Source organism: Rattus norvegicus, chromosome 10, assembly GCF_036323735.1.
Source record: "Rattus norvegicus strain BN/NHsdMcwi chromosome 10, GRCr8, whole genome shotgun sequence".
Taxonomy (NCBI): Eukaryota; Metazoa; Chordata; class Mammalia; order Rodentia; family Muridae; genus Rattus; species Rattus norvegicus.
In genome coordinates this window covers 47,130,855-47,155,437 of record NC_086028.1, presented here as the reverse complement: position 1 = coordinate 47,155,437, position 24,583 = coordinate 47,130,855, and the positions used below count along the sequence as shown (strand labels likewise).

Genomic DNA, 24,583 nt, shown 5'->3' with positions numbered 1-24,583 from the left:
TGGTGGTGGTGGTGGTGATGATGATAATGATACTGGGATCCTACAGCTACAGCTGAGACTACCTGAGCACCACTTCCCAAAGCAAAAATTAGGAAGGAAACATGTTCCAACACGTTCCAAACTCCACAGGTGCCTCCTACTGCCTGGCCAAAGGCAGTTGATAATGTTTATAGGAGAAAGAGAAGGAGAAGTGACAGGGAGGGGAGAGGTAGGGAAAGAAAAAAGTAAAAGGGAGAGAGGGAAAGTGGGGAGAGAGAAGTGGACGGAGCAGAGGATCCAGGGATGCACAGCTTATGACTTGCACATTGTCTCCTCTGTATCCCCAGTGCCTGCCACAGGGCTGAGCGGCTATGGAAGGAAGACATGGGGTACCGAGATAGCTAAAAAATTCTATGGAAATGCATGAGCAGCGCTGCTAGACCAGGGAGGGTGAGTAACCTAAACCACATGGACCCACACAGAGGCAATGAGAACAGATGAACACGGACAGAGAACACAAAGCTAAGAAGGCAAACAAGCATCGGCTGGATCAGCCTATGGACTGCCGCCCACGCTGCGCCATGGCCGAGCTCAGTGACAAGTGACAAGTGGAGACAACCAAGAAACGGGCTGCTGGCCAGAACAAGCAGCATCCCATCACTAAAAACACAGCCAAGGTAGACCGAGAGACAGAGTTGCTGCATCACGGCAGAGTGACCCTGGAGGTGGGCAAAGTGATCCTATGGGGCCCTGGTAGAGCAAAGGCCTGACGCAGAAGGACCTGGCCACAAAAATCAATAAAAAGCTGCAAGTCATCTCAGCCTATGAAAGTGTACAGGCCATTCTGAATAACCCAAATTTGGGCAAAACTGAAAGAACCATCAGCCTCAAGTTCCGGAGGAAGGACATCAGGAAATCTATCGAAGGGGGCCGAAGGCAAAATGAACACAAAGCCTCGAAACCAATGGTTCTAGCTGAGCTCTTCTGGCTGCTCCCCCAGGACTACCAGCACTGCTGTGGGTCTCCTCCCATGGTCAAATGGAACATAGGGTCAGGCTTGTGTGCCCCCCCAACCCACAGCTGCTGCTAAACAAAGCAAAACCTTGAAAAGTGAAAAGGAGGGAGAGAAGGAGGAAGGAGAAGGAGGAAAAGAGGGAGGAGGAAGAGGAAGAGGAGGAGGAGGAGGAGGAGGAGGAGGAAGAGGAGGAGGAGGAGGAAGAGGAGGAGGACAATGACTACAATGATGATGACTACGAAGATGAAAACAGGGACCACTGCAAACTGAGGCTGCCAGCCATGAGACAGGTAAGTTCTACCCAGCACCTTCCAGCTCCTTCAGAGATGGTTATGAAACTCCCCCCCTTTTATTAGAATACTGTATTAAACTAATATATGTCCTAATGTCAAATATTTTGCATTTCTGGAAGGAGACCTATGTTGTCCAGGTTTCTTACCCTTTGATATTCAGGATCCTGGTGCACACACCGTCCAGAAACTTCCCCGAGGCTTACTTTTATGGGCTTCTGCTCTTCCTACCTGGGTTACTGCTACATCATAAACCAGTCATGATGCGTTTGTGTTTTCTTACGTTGTGACACATTATAATAGCAGAAGGGTTGTCATTGCCAGGCTCAAATGCGTAAGCGTAAGTCTCATGTGCCCGGCCTGTTTGTTACAGTCCAGCTTTTGACAACTTACTGTTCCCTTTGCGCCTATCCCAATCCCCCTCAAGGTCAAACAACCCAGAGAGACCCTAAACTCACCACCCAGCCACACTGGATCCTGCAGGTGAAGTGCACAAAAGGCCTTGCCCCATCCCGCCAAGCTCCTCCCCAGCTCTCAGGACCTGTTCTCTGGCATGCCCTGCTCCCAGCTCCTACCTTTCAAGCCTTGGGCTCACCCTGTCCTGGCTTCTAACATCTTTGTAACTGACTGCTCTCTCATCTGCCTCCTGACCCAGACATTTAGCTTAAGAGTATTTGTGTCTTATCCTTTGTGTTGATCTCAGACCAGCCACATAGCGGGCATTTACTATGTATTTATTAGCAGATTGTTACAGGGTTTAAACCTCCCTGGTACAAAATCCAAAATCCAAACTCTTTTTTTTTTTTTTTTTTTTTTTGAGTACTGGTATGATACCACTCATGGAAAATCCTACGCCTGATCTAATGAGACATCTCACAGGCAAGGGGCAGACACACTAAGACTCTAGAAAGCCATCTTCAGGTGGTGAATACAGGGTATGCATGAAGCATACATGAATTTCAAGACTTAGTTCCTGCCATCGAGATAGCTCCCGTATATGTAACTATTTCAGCATTAAAAGCATTTCGGATAAGGGTTTCTCAAACTATAAATAACCTTGACCTTAGCGACAAAAGAGGAGGAGAAGTCCTAGGGTGCTTTCAGGGGCGGGTAGCATGGTGGAGGCCATCTGGAGAACAAGGTGGCAGACCTGGCTACATTAACACAGTTGTCCCTCAGGATCCACAGAGGACCCCACCTCACCAGCCCCACTACACATGCAGAGATTCATGGGTGCTGAAGCCCTCGTGTAAAGTGGTGTCAGATTGTCGGCCATCGCTGGCACAATGCAATGCTGTGGAACTGGTGTTGTGTTTCAAGCATAAAGAAAGGAGAAACAGCTACGCAGTCTTAGTACAGAGAGGATGTCTTGAGGGTTTGCATTTTTGGATTTTGGGGTTTGGTTTGCTGTTGTCCTGGTTTTTTGTTTTCATCCACAATCAGTTGAATCGTTGACTACAGAACCTATGGGTACAGAAGGTGTACGTCATAAGGCAAGACTTCTCTTCTGTCAAAATCCCAAAGCAATCCCTGCACAAATCCCTAGGAGGATGGGGTAGCTTCACTTAGCATCCTTTGTGGGACCTGGGAGCAAACTGAATGTCTACCCACAGGAGAGCACCAAGCACAGAGGCCTGGCAACCCCAAACCCACGGGAGAAGCTGGGGAGGGCACAGACATGGTGGAGAATGGCAGAAGAGCTGGGATAAAGTCTTCAACATTAGGCCTGGTGGGCTTTTAAAGTTAAAGGTGTGGTAGAGCATGCTTGTCATCCTGAACCCTGAAATGTGTGTGTGTGTGTATGTGTGTGTGTGTGTGTGTGTGTGTGTGTGTGTGTGTTAAAATAAAAACCATGCACATAGAATAGTACCTTTATCAGTACATATGCAACATAAAAATGTATACATAAAATATATTAGAGTTGACTGGGTGGGGGCTGGAGAGATGGCTCAGTGGTTAAGAGCACTGACTGGGGGTTGGGGATTTAGCTCAGTGGTAGAGCACTTGCCTAGAAAGCGCAAGGCCCTGGGTTCGATCCCCAGCTCCGAAAAAAAGAAAAAAGAAAAAAAAAAAAAAAGAGCACTGACTGCTCTTCCAGAGGTCCTGAGTTCAAATCCCAGCAACCACATGGTGGCTCACAACCATCTGTAATGGGATCTGATGCCCTCTTCTGGTGTGTCTGAAGACAGCTACAGTGTACTCAGATATAATAAATAAATCTTTTTTAAAAATTTAGAGTTGGGGTTGGGGATTTAGCTCAGTGGTAGAGCACTTGCCTAGCAAGCGCAAGGCCCTGGGTTCGGTCCCCAGCTCCAAAAAAAAGAAAAAAAAATTTAGAGTTGGCTGGGTGTGGGAGTAAGGATAGGGCAGAGGGATAAAATGAAACTAATAAACATATGAACCAATGAATGAAGAAACTAGCAAAACGAGAGGGAAAAACCACTAAGACCAAGAATCTGATTCATTCTGTTTCCCATGGGGAGTACAAGTCATTCTGCTTGCCAAGTCTACAGTCTGAAATCCCGGGGGACAGTCTGTAAACACCCAGAGCAGTGCAACAGGAAGTTAAGTTGATATTAATCCCATCAAAGGTCAGATGGCAAAAGTTTCCTCCTGTTCTATAGGCTGACTCTCCACTCAGTTATTTCTTTTGCTAGGCAGAATTTGGGTTGAGGGAGAGAAGGGGGTCTCTCTATATTGACAGGATCTCTCTATGTAGCCCCGGCTGCCCTGGGAACCTGTTATGTAGACCACATCGGCCTTAAACTCACAGAGATCTGCCAGCCTCTGCCTCCTAGCGATTAAAAGTATGGTCCAGCAACCCAGCTAACTTTTTAATTTCATGCAACTCCGTTTGTCAGACTTTGGGCAGAAGGTCACTGAAGGCCTGGGTAGTGTTACGGGCCTTTAATCCCAGCACTTTGAAGGCAGAGGCAAGTAGATCTCTATGAGTTCAAAATCAGCCTGGTCTACACAGCAATTTCCAGGCCAGCCAGGAAAATATACAGTGAGACCCTGTCTAAAAATTGTTTTAAAAAGAGAGCGAGTTTCAGGTCTTTTGATACATTCTGAGTTGACTTTTATATAGACTGAGAGAAAGGAACATAGTTTTGGACTTCTGGGTATGGATATACAATTTCCCAGAACTATTGGGAAAAGCTGTTTTTCCCAGAACATATTTAATATACACATATTCAACATATTAGGTATAGAAAACTCAAAAACTTAAACCCAGAAGGATGAATAGCCCATCTGGAAATGGGTAAATTAACCAAGCAGACACGTTTGATTTCGCGAGAGTAGGAACACAAAGCAATAAATACAGCAAATGTTCATCACCTTCTAAAATGCTTCTAATTCGTATTCTATCCACTATTACTGTAAGAGACTGCGTGCATATGATGGGAGCATATGTGCATACAGTGCACATGTCAGAGGACAGCTTTGTGGAGCCTGTTCTCCTCTTCTTTTGTAGGTTCTGGGGATCAAACTCAGTCATCAGTCTTGAGCAACAAGCACCTTTACCTGCTGAGCCACACAGTCCGGCCATGTTTATCGGCTTTAGCCCTGAGAGAAATGCAAATGCGTACACTGAAGTTGTCTCCCGATTGCCTCTCCTCCCAGTCAGAATGCTCCTCATCAGAGAAACAAAAAATAGCAGCTGTCAGCAAAGGTGTGCGGTGAAAGGGGCCCATACGGAACGCTGTGGGAACATAAGTTAGAGCAAACGCTTTGGAAATCATTGTGGAGCGTCAGGAACTATGAGGTGACCCATCCGTCCCACGTCTGACAGGATTGAAATCAACATTCAGCATAAACATCTGCTTACCCATGCTCACAGGGACACTCATCGCAATAGCCGAATCACAGGTGCAGCCTAAGTGCCCATCTGTCAAATGCGGTTTACATGCACAATGGAATATTATCAGGTTTTGGTTTTGTTTTTTTTTTTTTTAAAGAACTGGTGAAATCATGTTTTTTTAAACATCTGAAATTAGAGATCATCAGTCAGACAGTGCTTTAATCCCAGCTCTGGGAGGCAGAGGCAGGTGGATCTCTGAGTTCGAGGCCAGCCTGGTCTACAGTGCAAGTTCCCAGACAGCCAGGGCTACACAGGGACACCCTGTCTCAAAAACAAAGAAAGAAAGAAAGACATTCTTTTTTTCTTTGCATGCTTGCTCTCAAATTGGATTGGCAGGGTGGGGGACACCCAAGTAGAGAGGAGACTGTTGGAGAGGTGGAAAGGGATGAGAGTGAAGGAGGGATAACGGAGTAAGAAAAAATTATTTAAAAATCATGTATTATATATATTAAAATGTCTCGATGAAAACTGTTACTTGGGCCAATGAGATGGACCAACTGGTGGAAACATTGGCCAGCAAGCCTGTAACCTGAGTTCAATCTCTGGAACGCACATGGTCCAGTAAGAGAACCAACTCCCACAAGTTGTCCTCCTATCTCTACACATATGCCAAGGCACAGACACACACACACAGACACAGACAGACAGACAGACAGACAGACACACACACACACACACACACACACACACACGAAGGAATGTAATTCTCAGAGTCTTTCTAAAAATGACTTTAGCCAGTTGGAGTCTTACATACCTGTAGCCCAGCACTCAACAGACATAAAAAGATCACTGTGACTTTAAGGCGAGAGGTGGATATGGTGGTGCACACCTTCCGTAACAGCACTTCAATCCCAGACACAGGGGTGTCTTAGTTAGAGTTTTACTACTGTGAACAGACACTATGACCAAGACAACATTTAATTGGGACTGGCTTACAGGAGGTTCAGAGATTCAGTCCATTATCATCAAGGCTGGAGCATGGCAGCATCTAGGCCCGCAGGGCACTGGAGAAGCTGAAAATTCTACATCTCATCCCAAAGGCAAACAGGAAAAGACTGGCTTCCAGGCTGCTAGGATGAGGGTCTTAAAGCCCACGACCACAATGACACACTTCCTCCAACAAGGCCACACCTCCTAATAGTGCCACCCCTGGGCCAAGCACATTAAACCATTACAAGAGGCAAGCTGGGTCTCCGTGAGTTCAAAGCCAGCCTGATCTCCGTAGGAAGGGATCATATCACGCCCCTGCCTCAAAAAAGAAATGGAAGAGGGCTGGAGAGATGGCTCAGTGGTTAAAAACACTGGCTGCTCTTCCAGAGGTCCAGGGTTCAATTCCCAGCAACCACATGGTGGCTCACAACTATCCAGTTCCATAAGATCTGACATCCCACAACCACCGATATATGTGCAGGCAAAACACGAATGCACACAAAGCAAAAATAAAAAAAATTAAAAAAAAAAAGAAATGGAGGGAGGGAAGGAGGAGAAAACCACTACTCTGTACAATTAATATACACTGATTTTTAAAATTATGATTTGACAATCTAAGCCCATACTTAAGTTACATGACCTCAAAAGGCCTCTCAAATGCAAACATTTAATTATACCACCTGCTGGAGACAGAGCCCAGACACCCTTCACAGACAATGTCAGCCTACAGCTTTAAATCACCATGCTCAGCACAAAACAAAAATCAGGTGTGTGGTAAACAAGGGACAGAAAGGGGAGAGCACTGCTTCCTGCTTCCTTTTAGCTGTGCTACTAATTAACATCAATAAACACCAACTGTAAGCCAGAAGAGCCCCGAGCATGTAACTAGGTGTGTGACCTAGGCCAGCAGGTTGTCCTTCAGTGATAGGGTCCTGAGAGGACCAGGGGATCAGAAGATAAGCAGACAAGTAAGTTTGGGACCTGGAGGTCTTGAAGCTGCTGTGTCTTATGCCAAGCAAGCTTATTAAGGTACAATTACATTCTATTTCCAGGGCACAGTTGGGACAAGGTCAGCAGAAATTATCATATAATGGGACCAACTCAACCTGGTGAAAGCTAACCAAAAAGACTGAGAACAAAGCAGCCCCAGGACTGATGACCACAATCCCTCATGGTGGGGAGAGCTGGGTGCTCCAGAGCTGCAGCCACTGCTCCCCCAAGGCCCTGGCTCCAGGCCATTACCAGCTCTGCCAAGCATGCTACTGGCTTTGGATGCTCACTCTCTGTACAGCGAGGCTACAGGAAAAGCCTCAGTGATCAGACTTGCCCTCCAACAGCTATGACGGGCTGCTCAGTCCTCAAGAATTCCCAATAGGCTGAGCAATCGTGCTCAGAGGGAGAGATACGATTGCAGAAGGGAAGAGGGGTCTGCCACGTGACCAGAGAAGAAGGGAAGAGAGATGTCATAGGACTAGAGATAGAGCCAAAGTGCGGGTGAGTGGAGACCATGAAGTGGGTGGGGAGAGGCAATCAAACAATGGAAAACACGTGACTTCTGTGCTGTGTGGTGCCCCTGTGGACACAGTAGCCAAGAAAGGGCGAGATCATTTTTCTTTTAAATGCTGGCTCCTCCATGCTCTGCACAACATGCACCACACTATGGAACTTTTTCCAAGTCAAGAAATTGTTCTTTAATCATACTTTGTGTCTTGTTTTGCTTTTTCTTGGTGCTAGGGATCAAACGCAGGCCCTCACATATTCTAGTCCCAAACATGTTTGGAGTTATAACCCCCAACCTAGGCACCAATATGTGCAAGTATTAACATTTACACCTAAACAGTTACAAATGTTTCACTCTTCTTAGGGGTGAAAAACACTTGATCATCTCCCAGAAGTCATTTCCAAGCATCCTGTATCCATGTTTCTTTGAAGAAAATAGAAAACTTTTGCCGAGAAGTTAATAGAGCAGAGCCTGAGCCTGCTGCTCTTTAAAGGGTCCTTAAAGGGCAAACTTGCTGAGGGTGTAGGAACATAAGAACCCTTCCTTCTTCACTGTTAGTAGGAATGCTAGCCAGTGCAGCCACTGTGGAAATCAGTATGGAGGCTCCCCCACAAAAACACCCCCCAAAAAACCCAACAAAAACAAACAAACAAACAAAAACAGGGCTGGAGAAAAGGCTCAGCAGTTAAGAACACTGGTTGCTCTCCCAAAGGGCCAGAGTTCAACCTGAAGAATCTACGTGGTGTTTCACAAGCATTTGTAACTTCCAGCCAATCCAAAACTCTTCTGGCCTCTGTGCACACAAGGAGTGCACATGGTGCACAGACAGAACACTCATACACATAAAATAAAAGTTGTTTTAAATACTACACATAGAACTACCATACTCTAGCTATGCCTCCTGGGCTTATACCCTAAGGACTCTCTATCCTGCCACAGAGACGCTTTCAGATCCTTACAGCTCTACGCACAACAGATAGAAAATGAAATCTAGAGAATACATTAAGTGAGGAGACTCAGGTACAGGAGACACTGTGTGTTCTCTTTCACATATGGATTCTAGCTTCTCACTTTTCTATGTTTATTGGGAGTGAGTGGAGTGTGGGTGAAGGCCAGGAAATACTAAAGAGGCCTGGGAGGAAGAGGGAGAAGAGGTGACGGGGTAAAGGAAGTCAAGGGAGATAAGGAAACTGCAGGGTTTAAACCAAGAGAGGGGTGCAGGGAGGCTTGACCAAACTCAAATGTAAAAAATACCACAAGGAAATGTGTTATACTGTGTGCAAATTAAAAAGTAAACAAAAGGCAGCATTGACTCTTGAATGGCTCTTGGGAAGGGAGAGTTCTCACTGTCTATCTGGTAAGAGCATAGCAGTGTTTGTTTCCAGGGGTTTTGAGACAGGTTTCTCAGTGTAGCACTGACAGACCTGGAACTCAATGTGTAGACCAGGCTGGCCTTAAACTCAGAGATGCACCTGCCTCTGCCTCCCAGTGATTAAAGATGAATTCCACCATGCCAATGGCAAGCTTTTAGCCACTAGTCTATACTGGATATATAGCTTCCTTCTGGGCTGGAATGCGTTATATGAATGTCAGGAATCTACATGGCCAATCCCTAGAACCTGCCTCCCTTAACACTGAGTGTGAAGTGAGCTTCCCAGGTAGACATCAGGTCACAGCTCTCTGCTGGGGAATTGAGCACATCTTTCGTAACCAACTGAGAGAAGACTCTTGGAAACTGGGTCTGGCTCCTGCAGACATGGCTCTGTGCACCTCCCCCCTTTTAATGTTTCTTGGTGACCTCTTACTGAACTAAAGCACGGCCATGCTGAGACCTGTGAGCCATGGTGAATGAGTCACCAAATCTGCAGGTGGCCTTGGGTCCCGGGAGAAATAAATTCAGGATAAAAGATTTGGACCAAGATGATGGGCTAAGCATATCCTGCTGCCTTTCAAGTGGCTTCACATTACCTAGAATAACAGAAGTATTATTTTTAAAACACTTGATCAATAATAAACCTAGAAAACAGGAAACAGTGCCAGTGGCCAAGCTAAATGCCTAAGGCATTCCGGCAATGTCAAGAGTCCTCAGAACCAGACAATCTAGGCAAACCACTAAACCGCACCAGGAGCTTGGGACCAAGCCGTCAGGCAGTGAAAACAAATCGATCGTACCATCCAGGTTCCAAATGTGTAGAAAGAGAGACAAGGATAGAATCCAGCCACCCAGTCACTAGGAAACAGCAGCTGGGAAGGCTAGGAGTGGCAGAACCTTCCCACACAGCTTGAGTCACCCACAGTCCACCAAACACTCCAAACACAAGCCCACTCAACAGCACATGACAATTCAGCAGTCTTGAGAGGAAGCCCCAGTAAACGGAACAGGCAAGGAAACGAGAACCATCAAATTCCAAGACAAGTCGTTCTTGCTTGGATTCTTGCTTGAACACAGACATCTTGGGTCTATGCTTGAATTCCTGCAAGTTCTTGCTTGAATACAGACATCTTGAGTCTGGAAGAGAATCTGACAATGATGATAGGTATCAATCAAGGCATGAAGAACGAGATTCTACAGGAGTGCAGATGCTGGCAGCCAAAGTCCATGAAGAAAAGGGAGTCAGTGTGAAAGGAAAGCAAGGAGGACAGGGTCCAGATTGGGACTTTCACAGCCTACAGGCATTACCAGAGTCACATCTGGAAATCTAAGAGTAGTATTCTCTTTGTCATCACAAAACCAGATGGCCACACAAGCCCTGCTTTAGATACCCATGTAATGTTAGGGGAAGCCAAGATAATTCATCTCAGCAAGCACAGTTAGCAGCTGCTGGGAAACCCAAAGTTGAAGAGAAAGCTGTTTTAAACATACAAGAAAATGAGCAGAACGAAGAGGAAGAGGCTAGTGAAAACTCGTGTGTGTGTGTGTGTGTGTGTGTGTGTGTGTGTGTGTGTGTGACAGAGACAGAGACAGACAGAGAGAGAGAACAAGCAAATGTATGGAGAGAGAGCAAAAGGGCCGTAAACACTGCAGATAACAATATAACCATCTGAAAGCAAGGATCCTTTGATAGTGTTTCAGAGGGTCTCAGCATGGCTTGAAACCTGAACGGTTTGCAACATTAATAAACTTATGGCTTCTCATCAGATGGAGAAAAACCTCTCAGGTTACAAACACTAAGAATCACCACACTTTGCTTCAGAGGTTGCTGGGGGTTTATTTACCATATTTCCCACATGTCAGACAGTAGTCTACCACTGAGCCACATCCCTAGCACATGCTGTTGGTTTTCTGCTCTGTTTTTGTTTTGTCTGGTTGTGTCTCTGCATGTGTTTTGGGATTTTTGTTTGCTTTGGATTTTTGTTTCTGTTGTTTTGAATTTGGGGGACAGAAAATCCTTGTGGCTTATACTGGCCTTGAACTCCTGGGCTCAAGCAATCCCCCTACCTCAACCCCACCACCACCATCTGACTGTTCTGTGAAGTGTGTCAAGGGTCCAAAAGGCAGAGGACTCCCCACTGTCTCAGACCTTCAGCTCAGCTCAGTATATACTGCTGACATGGTCAACTTGATCTTCTGTCTTCCAGCACAGGGCTGGAGAGATGATTCCACAGAATGACCGCTCTTCCAGGGGACTAAGTTTCATTTCCAGGGGTTGGGGATTTAGCTCAGTGGTAGAGCGCTTGCCTAGCAAGCGCAAGGCCCTGGGTTTGGTCCCCAGGTCCGAAAAAAAAAAAAGTTTCATTTCCAGCTCCCACACGGTGACTCACAACTATTTGTAACTGCAGTTTCAGGGACACCAACACCTGCTTCTGGCCTCCATGGGTAACAAGTGTGCACGGGGCACACAAACATACATGCAGGCAAAACATGCATACACATAAAATAAAGCAAAAATAATTTTTAAAAAGTGAGGGCTAGGAATAATATGGCCTAATGGGTAAAAGTGCTTACCCTTACCATCAAGCCTGGCCACCTGAGTTTCATCCTAAGGACATAAATGGTAGGAGAGAGCTGACTCCCATACAGTCACACAAATAAATAAAATGTTATAGTTTTTTGGGTTTTTTAAAGAAAGGAAATAGAGACTCTGGTTGGCTCAGCCAGGGCTATCTACTGCCAGTGAAAATGCCATCCTTGTGCAAACTGATTATTATTTAGTAAATCCTGACACTGGGGAAAGACACAAGCCTGCCTGTCTGTGTTTCTGACAGCATGTTCACACCACAGCTCTGTTGAACACCGATAGCATTCTGCAGGAAGTGTAACTGGTGTGAGAGGCCTTGCTTAGTGTGAGGGGAGATAAAGAGGGTGGGAGTGGGTACTGGGCCTCTTCACACCCAGTGTATTCTACTCCTAGATCCACTCACGATCAACAGAAATGCATACATTTATCCCACAAAAGGCAGTTACTAGAACGCTGTCTTCAATAGTCTAAAACTACAAACTGCCCCCATCGGTCATAGCAGAATGGCTGTTTATTTTATGGATGTGCACACATGTGTGTGTAGTAGGCTTTTTTCCTCTATGCACAATGTGCTCACCTCCCTGCCATATTAGAACAGAGACTAACACAGTCTGGTAGCCATGACAACACCTGAGCAAAACAGTACCGGGACAGCCAGGTCTACGGTGACTGGAATGGAGATCTTGGTATTCTGTTTAGATGGAGGAAGGGAAGGTCTTCACTGGGGAGTCCATCTATTAACTCTTTTCTGCCCTCCTCCAGATGCAGTGATTTTGGAGTGGAAGATAAGTTGAAAGAGGGGATCCATTAAATACCATCCATGGATCAACCATCCATAATGGAGTGGAGCCTAGTGTGGTCCAGCTGCTCTGGGGTTACCTACACCTCTGTAAGTAACTCCTCACTGAGTCAGCCCAGTAAACCCATTGGTTCCTCAAGGGGGACCCTAGTGGAATGGTGCTTTGGTTCGTTCTTGGTGACCTATCTAGGGTGGACAGATGTCCCTGTAAACCTACCCCATGCTCCCCAAAGGGCATGGAGGGATTTCTCAAAGGTAGCGCTGGTAGGAAGCAGCCGGGCACAGAAGGGCACAGAGTGCGTGCTTCCACTAGCACAAAGCAGAAAAGCAGGCAAAACTAAATTTCTGAGTTAGTAATCCAAACAGTGGCTATCCTTCATGATGAGCTGTTCTAAGGGAGCCATGAGAGGTGAACAACCCTGTGGTAAAGGCTGCCAAAGGCTGCAGCCTGAACGCACAGGATGCTGGGTAGGCCATCGCCCCTTCCCACAGCCATTGCCAGAGGATCTCAAGCAAAATTTCACCTTGTTTGTGTAAAGACATCCTGCCTTCCTGCATCCCTATGGGCGAGACTTTAACCTTATCAACCGTAAACCTGTCAGGTCTCCCCCAGGAACCACGTGGTGACAGGACAGTCACTTTAAACCCAACAAAATCCTAGGCATGACTTGTAAAAACACTGATCTGGGCTCTCTCCCTCCTGAAGCCACACCCACAACTGGGCGTGTCTTACGTTCCTCTCTTTCTCAAGTCTAAGCCTATGTTAAAATACCTTTAATAAAACGTTCAAACCTGGCCCTGAAGTTATTTTTCAGTATCGATTCATGAATGTTGAGCTGGACCTGAGTCAAGGTCCCCAAGACTCTCCAACTCCTTAGGCTGCTGAGCTGCAGTAGGTAGCCGTGCCTCCTTCACCTCAAAATGCTGGGGATGAGGAAGATTCTAGAGCGAAGGAAACGTTGCTTCTTATGTTGAGGACTGGTTCCAGTTATTAAAATTCACTGAAATACCCATTTATAGTTTGCATACCTTTATGCTTGCATTGCAATGAGCAGTTGCCACAAAATCCATGGGTGCCTAACCATATATAGAGTAGAAGAATATATTTAACTTCAAGTCTTGAGTCAGATAAAAATGGAATAGAAACTCAATCTAGCCAGGCACAGCGATGTATGTACTTTAATCCCAGGGCTTAGGACCTCTATGAGTTCTATGGCATAGTGAGACCCTGTCTCAAAAAACTAAACAAAGCAAAGCCAAACAAAAAACCTGAAGCAAAAGGTGGGTGGGAAAAAGAAGGGGCGGCAACTAGAAATAAATAAAAATAAGCAACAGAACAAAATAAGACAGGAAGGCCCAAACTATTAGTAGTCAAAATAAATATTCGTGGGTTAAAGCAGAGATCGGCGAGACAGCTCTAAAGGCATCTGCTGCAAAGCCTGCTGATCTGAGCTCCATCCCCAGACCTACATGGTAGAAGCAGGTAACTGAGTCTGACTAGGTGTCCTCCCGTATACACACACACACACACACACACACACACACACACACACACACACATACACACACACATACTCACACATACATACACACACATACATACATACACACACATACACACACATACACACATACACACACATACACACATACACACACATACATACACACACACACCTCCAAAATTAGTTTTAAAAGGGAACTTGGGGAAAGCCAAATCCAAAAGTGGAGACAAAATAAAGGTATTCTCAGATATTATCACCAGTTTATCGTGACTGAATGAGATTTTTAAAAGTGTATTTGAGGGGTTGGGGATTTAGCTCAGCGGTAGAGCGCTTGCCTAGCAAGCGCAAGGCCCTGGGTTCAGTCCCCAGCTCCGAAAAAAAGAAAAATAAAAGTGTATTTGAAGGAGAAGGAAAATACTCTCACAATGACAGTGTGTGACAGAAAACAGGAGAATGGCAGACAGGTAGGTAGGTCAGTTTGCTAACTGTGATGAACACCATCTTACAAGACCACAGCAGCAGCAGCAGCAGCAGCAAAGCCTAACCCAGGGTTAAAGTAAAAATACAGCTCAGGCCACAGGGCAAAATTGGACATCTTGGACCTTCGTTGCACAAGGGCCAAACAGTTGAATAAAGGATTCGCGCTTTCACTTCAAAGGGACCAGAACATGAACACAATAAATTCAAATAGGCAGAAAGAATCAAAGTTTAATAACAGAAGTTGGTAACATAGGAAGATACCAATAATAGCATTAATCAGTAAGTCCAAAAGCGGATTCTTTGGAACCGTCCAGGAAAGAAGCAATCATAAGTAAGACTGACCAATAAAAAAAAAAGGTGGGTGTGACCAAAGTACTTCATATACATGCAAGAAAATACGTGGAAGCCATTATTTTGTACAATTATTACACACTAACAAGAGGATGGATGGAAAAGAGAAGCCACAAAGCATTGGTATTAATAAGAATAATAACTCATCATAAATGTATGAACTGAGAGCAAGTACCATAGGCTAAGAGTCTGATTATCAATAATGCTCATGATTTCCTGAGACAATAATGAGTATCAAAATGACTAGAGCAACAGGCCGGCTGCAAACAATCAATGGTCACTGACACAAGTGAGAGAGAAGGTTGTTGAGTGCTGCTGTCAGCTTTCTAAAACATGCCAGCAGCAGCCTGGGCAGTCTGTAGGCAATTTCTGCCAGACTTCAAGGAACAGATCATTCTTCTGTCCAAAGCACAGAAAATGATCAGAAGCTCCCAGCAGGATCACTGTGAACAGCACAAGCTTAACTTCAGGGAGGAGGAAAACTTCCCAGCAAAGCTTCTTTCTTACCAACCTTGAAGAAAACGTTAGTGTTTGATCTACCAAACAAACCAAACATCCATTTTAGGTGAGATTTTGTTGTTGGGGTTGGGACTGGGTTTTTCTGTTTGTCTTCGGTTGTTGTTTTGTTGTTACTATTTGTTTGAGACAGGGTCTTGCCATGTAGCACAGGCTAGCCCCAAGCTCATTCTCTTGCCTGAGTCTGGAGTGCTGGAATTACAGTCATGAGCCACCATGCATAGCTCCAAAAAAAAAAAAAAAATCATTTTCAAGTATTATAGGAGTCTAGTGAGGAAAGCCAGCAAAATAATAATGTGCTAGAAATTTTAAAGAAGGAAACCTGCATGCTGTACAAAAGTATGGGGGAGGGTAACCTAGCCTTCTCTGACTTTTAAACTCTAAGAAATCAGGTATGAATAGAAATACATTTAACACAACAGAGCCCACTTGCAGGAAAGACAGGGGAACATTTCCCTAAAACCAAACAAGACAGAACTGTCCTATGGTGCTTCTTAACAAACAATGAAGTTATCTACCTAGCATATTCACAAGTCAACTTAAAAGCTACCACTAAAACTGATTCGCCGCGGAGTTGGCTCTAAAAATGCTTTCTTTGGCCAAGTGTGTGGCTCACTCCTGAAATTCCCAATGCTCAGAGGGTGGAGGGTCCAGGGCCACATAGCACTTTCAGACCTGCCGGAACTGCCTAGGGATACACTGTCTCAAAAACACAAACAAAATGACTGCGGGTGTGGTGGCTCGTCTGTGATAGTTAGCAAGACCCTGTCTCAAAATAATCAATAAGCAAACTTGATGGCTTTGAGTTAATCATGCAAAGCTATTTTCCGTAGACTAGGGTATTAGGATTGACAGCCCTCGGTCTCCACCCTCCAACTCCGTCTTAAACGTTGAAATAACACCGTGTTTGAAACTGGATAACCAAATCTATGAAACCAAAAACTGATCAGAAGGGTTCGGTCGTGACTTCACTCAAAAACATTTTATCTCTCGCCTCCAGCCACCTCAGTTACTAAAGGATACCCATGTCAACCAGTTCGACATAATTCATCCGATAGAGGGCAAGGAAGAGCACCTTCAATGGGATCCCCCCCCGCCCCCCCCCCCCGCAAAGCGTATACTGCTTATTATATAAACTTGCGTGCTGGCGTATGGAGCTCCCATAAAAAAAAAAAAAAAAAATCAAACTAAGATATTCAGAGTCAAACTTGTTTAAAAAAAAAAAAAAAACACATAACACTAATTTTGTTCCAAGGGCATTAAGGAAAAGAGACCGGCACTGTTGCGCTCACACTAGGCTGCGCACCACGGGGACACGCAGTAGCATCCACACAGTTCCCCACGCTCCGAGGCGTCCTGGAGACCCTCAGCCCGAGCCCTAGGCGATCATCTGGACCGCGGCGCAGCAGCTCTGTGGACGAATACTCCGGGGCACCCGAGTCCCGCAGAAGCGCACACACCTGTCCGGAGGGCTGGGGCTCCCCAGGGCCACAGCCGGCTGAGCCACCTGGCCCCCGCGCCAGGCTGCTGCGCCAAACCCGCGGCCCGAGGGAAGGGCCGGCCACCTGCGGTTCCCACCTGCAGCGCGGTTCCTGCGCTGCCCTCCGCCTGGGTACCCAGGACCGCAGCGCGTCTTTCCAGAAGGGCAGCCCCACGTCCCCGAGCCAGGACTCCTGCACCCCGTCTTGTTCGCCAGACCTGAGACAAGGCAGCTGAGAAACAGAGGACCGAGCAGCCCGGACTCCAACTCACCTGCCGTGGTTCTCTCGCACAGGACTCCCGCGCCGCCGCAGCCCGCAGCTACCGCGGCTTTCCAAGCTCACGGATGCTCTGGGGAAGGTCCTAGCGATCCCGCCGGCGCCTTCCTGCTGGCCACGTCCAGGGGGCGCCCGCGCGCCAGTGCGGGGCTTTCTGGGAGATGTAGTCCTAGAGCCTCCGTTCTCATCTAGTTGTTTCTTTCTGGAAGTCTTCCCTGTGTTCTCACTGGCCCAACCTCCATTGATGGGCAGTCGATGAAGGAGCATATCACTGGAGAAGAAAGAAAGTCCCTCTCCGCACTTTAGACTATTGTTCCATTTTTATTTGGGAGGTAGGGAGAGTGGGGGGTGTCAAAATAGGGTTTCTCCATATAGTCAAGGCTATCCTATCCTGGAACTCACTTTATAGACCAGTCTACCCTGAATTCAGAGAGATACACCTGCCTCTGTCTTCCAAGTGCTGGTATTAAACCCAGTCTGTTCTGGGTTCCCGCCCCTCCTTCTCCCCTCCTTCTCCTTCTCCCCCTCCCGCTCCCTCTCTTTCTGAGACAGGGTTTCTCCTTTCCCTTTGTAACCTTGGATGTAACCCTGGCTGTCCTAGAACTCGCTCTGCAGACTAAGCTAGCCTCAAACTCATAGAGATCCTCCTGCCTCTGCCTCCCAAGTGCTGAGATTAAAATCAAGTGGCCAAGTGCTGGGATTAAAGGTAAGTGTCACCACTGCCTGGCCTTTCTCCCTCACTGTTCCATGAGTGTCTGGGTGTGCAAGCTATGTGCTTGTTAACCTTTCCGGTCCGGGAGGACCCAATGGGTCAAGGGTAGCTGTGCTCTCCTGCTAGAATCTCCAAACAAGCTCTCAGACCATTGTTTTTGTTTTAATAACTAGGTTTGTTGGATTTATTTTTACCTATTTACTTTTGTTTCATTTTATTTATTTACTTTATGTATGAGTGCTCTACTGTGTGCCAGAAGAGGGCATCAGATCCCATTACAGATGGTTGTGAGCCACCATGTGGGTGCTGGGAACTGAACTCAGGACCTCTGGAAAAGCAGTCTGGGCTTTTAACCACTGAGCCATCTCTCCAGGCACCAGATCATTTCTCTTAAAGTGAGGATTTCAGATCAACATTGTATGGGAACTTGATTTAAGTGTGCGTGAGAGTTTACATCTCACAGAGACTATTAGGTTTTGCTTTGGGTTTGTTTTGTTTTGTTTTGTTTTTTGTTTTTTTGGTTTTGGGGTTTTTTTTGTTTTTGTTTTTGTTTTTTTGTTTTTTGTTTTGTTTTTTTTTTTGGTGTTTGTTTGTTTGGTGCTGGAAATGAAAACCAGAGCCTCATACGTGCTAAACAAGTGTTCTACCATGGAACCACACACACAACACAACACACACAACACTACTTGATCTTACTGTTTTCAAAAAAGAAAAAAGCCCTCTGTAAAGGTGGGAACCAGCAATTTGTACTTTTACATATAAATCCTTGACATAATTTTGGAATAGATTCAAGTTTGAGAACACACACACACACACACACACACACACACACACACTCCGTGGGTACACTGCAGGGACCATTTATGTTCCAGATTAGACCTCCCTCTCACTTTAGCCCTCCTCCCCCAACATCTCTAGGACACCTCTGAGGCCCTAGAATTGAACAAGGTCAAGACCACATTCAGAGTTGTCCCTTCTCTCACCCTGGTTCTCCCTCTCCTGGGGGTGGACGTTTTGTCCAGGGACTAAAGAACATGTCCTATATTTATTAACACAAAAGTCATCTACGACTGTTAAATATGCATGGACAAAAATGACAGGATCATGAGTCATGTTTGAGGTAGTGAGAATGAAACACAGCCAATTCTTTTTAGATGAGGCGGGGAAGGGAAGAGGGGTCCTGGTGATTGAGGTGGAAAGACTGTGGGAGGAGGCTTTGTGTGTTGGGTGGGTCTTTGTTGGCGTTTTGCTTTGTTTTGATGATGGGAGAAACATCAGCATGTTAAAATATTCTTGGAAAGAGTACCGCTGAAGGGCAGTCAGGAAAAGTTAAACTCTGCACAGCTGCTCAGCAGACTGTGCATGTATAAAAGGAGGAGAGGAACCCTGGCCAGGATGGAGGCAGCCCCACCCCCGCCCCGTGCTGCAGGATGAGGGAAGCATAAAAAAGGGGAATGAAGGTTTTCCCTTCAGTAGAGGGAAGAAAGAGAGAGAGAGAGAGAGAGAGAGAGAGTCCATGTTTGCCATGCTGGGGCCTGCAGAGCCCTGTATGAAGATAGATTCTGTTGCTGGAGAATGCAAAGTACACGGGACCTCTCTCGTTAGGACGGGCTCTATTTGCTGAGAGACAAAGCTCAGGACTGGGGCCTAGACAATGCTCAGGATTTTGACTCGGGTGAAGGCTGGCTGCATAGACTAGCAGAAGATCACCAGATTGCTAGACAACATCCACTCAGCCTTCTGGGTGAACAGGCATCATTTCCTTCCCTTGAAGAAAATAAGACCATATGTTTAACAAGTCTGCTTGCTCCAGTGATCTCTTTAAGCTGTGCCTCCTACTTGACACAGTCCTCCAAAGTATGACCATGATCCAACCCAGTTCCTTCTACAATTCTCTGGTGTTCTTTCACCCTTCTCCCTCCTGTGCCTTCCTGCCAGGCCCTTATGGCCTTACCTATACTCCCCTGCATAATAACTTGTTAGTTGCACTCTTAAGGTCTTCTGTGCCCTTAGATATAGTTTGAGCATCTGACGTCATCTTTGCGCGCCCCACCCCGCCCCTCTGAAGTTCTGCTTTGTAAATAACCACGCTGTTGCTTCTCCTATTTCCCCAATTGTATTTCGGCAGACTGCCCTTTGTCATTATGTGCTGACCTCACGGCCTTTTCACTTCTTGCCTGGATTTAATCTTGTCTTCCCTCGGAGAAGCCTACTGAGTTCTGCAGTCACCGATTCTCAGCATCTCCCACCTCCCTTCTGTTGCTATGTTTCTGGTTGGTTTATCTCACCCTTTCCCTCTAGTAATTTACTCACGGCAAGTGTTCGAAAGAAAATCCCTTTCTGTTTCTTGCAGTGTAGTTCAGTGAACATCACAGTCCTTGGCGAAACATTGTATCTGGGTGAAGTATCCCCATAGAAAGCAATGGCTCGGGCTGGAGAGATGGCTCAGCGGTTAAAAGAGCACCCGACTGCTCTTCCAGAGGTCATGAGTTCAATTCCCAGCAACCACATGGTGGCTCACAACCATCTGTAAAGAGATCTGATGCCCTCTTCTGGTGTATCTGAAGACAGCTACAGTGTACTTATATATAATAAATAAATAAATCTTAAAAAAAAAAAAAAAAAAGAAAAGAAAGCAATGGCTCTGGGCAGTCAAATCTAGCCCTACATCTCTAAATCAAAATAAGCAGCAATAAAAGCGCTACCAGGGCCAGGCGATAGAGGCACCCTCGTTTAATCCAGCAGAGGCAGGCAGATCTCTGAGTTCGAGGCCAGCCTGGTCGACAGAGCAAGTTGCCGGACAGCCAGGGTTATACAGAGAAACCCCATCTCACAAAACAAAACAAACAAAAGCACTACTAGGAGAGCAAGATGGCTCAGCAGTAAAAGCATACAGGCACACACCACCACCACCACCACCACCACCACCACCACCACCATAATAATAATAATAATAATAATAATAATAATAATAATAATAATAATAATTGGGGCTGGGGATTTAGCTCAGTGGTAGAGCGCTTACCTAGGAAGCGCAAAGCCCTGGGTTCGGTTCCCAGCTCAAAAAAAAAAAAAATAATAATAATTTTTAAAGCCACTCCACTATCGCAGCTGGTGACAAAGACCATGCCCGAACTGTTGCTAGCATGCTGTAGGTCCTGCCTCTTCTAATGGCTGCAGCTGGGAGACCATTTCTCTCTTCATACTTTTGGGGCTCTAAATTGTGACATCTGCTTTGTCAAAGTGTTGTGCCAAGGCGAAGTTTGTAATGCATGATGCAAAAGTGAAGCGAGTTCCAAATCGTGACTCATGTTGCTAGGGAGCCCTCTTGCGGCGGTGGCAGGGACCTCGCCGGCTTGCTTACCTGAACTGTCCTCTGGGAGGCTCCTTTGCTTGGGCCTATTTGATGAGCCTGTTCAAGGGAGTCAGCGTTCTGCTATTGTACCAAGTGCCTGAGATAATCACCTTATAAGAAAAAAGTTGATTTTCGCTCACTGCTTTGAGTAGTGAGTGTCCATTGGCCTCCCTGTTGGGGTCTGAATGAAAGGGCAGAGTGCTCACCTAATGTCCAGAAAGAAAAAGAAAAAGGAACAGGCTGGTACACAACATCCCCTTCTACAGGCATGTTCTCAGTGACCTGAATACTTTCCATAGTCCCATCCCTCAAAGGTTACAGCACCTTCCAAGTGGGAGGCTGGGGACCTTCCAGTGCCAAGTTGAGGACCAAGCATGGAACACACATGTCCGGAGACACTTTAGATTAAATACCATCTTTGAACCCTCACAAAGGGCTTTCATGTCATTCTTTTTTTTTTTTTTTTCTGGAGCTGGGGACCGAACCCAGGGCCTTGCGCTTGCTAGGCAGGCGCTCTACCACTGAGCTAAATCCCCAACCCCCTTTCATGTCATTCAGATAAATTCTTTTTATGCTTGTTATAAACTTTTTGTATTGATTTATTATTAAATTTATAGTTTTATTATTTATACCAACCAAAAATACTTGGTAAGTGCGCAATAGAAATTGAAAGCCTTCTCTAACCAGTGTTAAATTACTTAATTCTTGTATAACACAGGTGCCTTGGTTAGTTTTATGTCAAATTGACATGAGCTAGAGTCACATTAGAAGAGAGACTCTCTATTGAGATTAGGCAAGTCTGTGGGGCATTTCCTTGATTAATGATTGTGTGACATATACGAATCACTGAAGACCACATTAAGATCTCTGTCTACATTAAGAACTTCTGTCCTCATGGGAATGAACTGAAACCTCCCAATAGTAATGAAATTCAATTAAAAATGAAACTTAAATCAAAGATGGCTCAAAGTTTACCTATTTGCAAAACATATATATGCAATATATTATGTAACATTATATAACATATTATGTAATATTTGTTATGTAATAAAATGTACATATAGAAATACATATGCATATCTATATTACATAAATACAATCTCATTGTCATCATTAATTTTTTTTTTAAATCTAAACTTCTTTTTTTTTTTTTTTTGGTTCTTTTTTTCGGAGCTGGGGACCGAACCCAGGGCCTTGCGCTTCCTAGGTAAGCACTCTAACCACTGAGCTAAATCCCCAGCCCATCATTAATTTTTAAAAGGACCAGGAAGCTGGATACATTGGCATATACCTGTACTCCAAACACTCTAGAGAGGTTAAGGCAGGCGGGTTGCCACGAGAAGACAAGCCTGGTCTACAATAAAAGACTCTATCTCAAAACACAAACAAATAGACACCCCCAACATACACACACACACACACACACACACACACACACACACACACACACACACACACACTCCCCATCCCACCCTCCCAAATTCTGACAAGCCCAGCAGGTCAGAATTAGCGTTAGGATTTTGCTGCCACCTAGGGGACACATCTAGTAGTGACCCATTGTAAAATTCTGCATTCCCCGTAGCTAGAGGCTTTTAATTAAATGAAGCAGAATTCCTTGGAGTTTTGAACGAGAACTTTTATATATTTTTTCTGGTGGAAACTAATAGCATTCCATGCTCTCTCTCTCTCTCTCTCTCTCTCTCTCTCTCTCTCTCTCTCTCTCTCTCTCTCTCTCTCTCTCTCTCTCTCTCTCTCTCTCTGAGACATCGTGTCCAAGAGTCTGAGAGCATTGAAGAGAACATTAGTGTTTAGCCCCCAGGGGAGAACCTCTGTTAATATTGATTAACTAGAACTTCAGAGAACAAACACAACACAATTTAAATTTTTACCATATAAACTTTATTGTTTAAAAAAATAGGGCCAGGTAAGTAGATTTCTATGAGTTCCAGGCCAACCAAGCCTACATAGTGAGACTCCATCTCAAAACAAAACAAAAGCCCACTACACTAAAAAGAAAATAAAACTTGTGAGCAAATAAAAGTGTCACAGACAGCAATTCTGCGCCGCTTTTAGTAACTGTATATGTAGCTTCTGGCTAGCTGGGATTGGCGTTCAGAACAGGAGCTGTGTCCAGTCCTTCCTCATCCCTGTGCACTCCCCTGTTCTCTTTCTTCATGTTATACCACACCCACATGAACGTTTGTTTACCTGTTATATTGTAACATATGTAACTCTATATATAGGCTTGATTTAACATGTGAGAAAGTATATGAGGTTTATTCTTTCCAAAATTCTGAGATCTCACTTAACACTATACATTCTAAGTCTACCCATGTTCCTACAGACTTTTTAATTTCATTTTTCTTTACAACTGAGTAATATTCCATTATATATATATATGATATATATCATATATATTCGTTATCCATTCATCTTTTGATGGACAACTAGATTAATTCCTATGTTTTGCAATAGTGAATAAAGCAGCAGTGAGCATGGGGAAGGGAGAGTGCAGACGTCTCCACAGCAGGGTGTGCAGCTGCCGTGTGGTGTTTTGTTTTGCTTCATTTTGCTTTGTTTTGTTTTTTTGAAACAGGGCCTTCCTATGTGGCCCTGACTGTCCTAGAACTCACAGAGATCCACCTGGGATTCAAGGCATGACACCCAGATGGCAACTGTATTTTTAGTGTTTTGAGATTCTCCAAACTGATTACCACAATAGGTGCATTAATGTGTACCCCACCGACAGGGCACCAGGGCTCCTGCCTTTCCACAGCCTCTCCAGCATTCGTTGTCAGATTTATTGACAACAGCCATTCCGACTGGAGTGGGGTGGCTTCTCAAAGACGTTTTAATTTGCATGTCTCTGATGGCTGAGATATTGGACACGTTTAAAAGCAGTTATTAGCCATTTGTATTTTTTTTTAAAGATGTCTATTCAGTTACTTTACTTGCCTGCTGAATGGCTGGTTTATCCCCTTGATACTGAACTTCTACAATTCTTTGTAAGCTTTGACACAGACCCTTGTCTGAAGTGTAGCTGGCACAGATTTTCTCCCATTCTCTGGGCTTTCTGTTGACTGTGCTGATGGTGTCTTGTAACAGTTTGCTGCACAGAAACTTTTTATTTTCCATGTCTCTCCTGTCTTGGTGTTCTGTTTAAAAAGTTCTTGCCTTTCTCAGTATGTTGGTGGGATAGCCCTTCTTTTCATTTAAGATTTCAGTGTTTCAGGTTTTAAATTGAAGTATTTGATCCATTTTGTAATAATTTTTGTACAAAATGAAAGACATAAACCTAACTTAATTCTCCTGCAGGTAGAAATCCAGTTTGGGGCAGTACACTGTGTCAATAAGGCCATCCTTTTTCCAGAGTATATTTTTCGCCTCCTTTGTCAGTGTTAAGTGGGGGTAGCCCTGGTGTTTTATTTCCAGGTCCTCTATTCTATTCCACTGGCTTTCCTGTCCATTTTCAGGCCAGCACCATGTTGTTTTTATCCTAATAGCTCTACAGTATAATCTAAGGTCATGTGTCACTCTTACCTCCTAGAATTCCTTTGGCGAATTCATGGTCT

General features: G+C 45.1%; 1 protein-coding gene and 1 long non-coding RNA gene across 5 annotated transcripts in view; one reads left to right on the top strand and one right to left on the bottom strand.

Annotated features, from left to right (window-relative positions):
* Window positions 1-17,087, bottom strand: part of Specc1 (sperm antigen with calponin homology and coiled-coil domains 1) — a 273,961-nt gene extending 256,874 nt beyond the window's left edge. The window contains exon 1 of one of the 3 annotated variants that reach the window (XM_063269013.1): window positions 16,940-17,087. Coding sequence is in view for 1 of the 3 variants with exons in the window: in XM_063269014.1 (XP_063125084.1) it covers window positions 4,810-4,979 (170 nt within the window). In the remaining 2 variants the exon portion in view is untranslated. Of the gene's footprint in view, window positions 1-4,809; window positions 4,980-16,939 lie in introns of those variants that run through there. The other 2 variants (NM_001039017.1, XM_063269014.1) reach the window with 2 other exon arrangements.
* Window positions 340-8,882, top strand: LOC134480803 (uncharacterized). Of its 2 annotated transcripts, none has more exons than XR_010055651.1 (3): window positions 340-1,284; window positions 4,760-4,957; window positions 7,129-8,882. It is a non-coding gene; the product is annotated as an uncharacterized LOC134480803 (long non-coding RNA). The 2 variants fall into 2 exon arrangements; XR_010055652.1 differs by having other exon boundaries at window positions 1,148-1,284; window positions 4,760-5,154.
* Window positions 17,088-24,583: the final 7,496 nt, after the last annotated feature.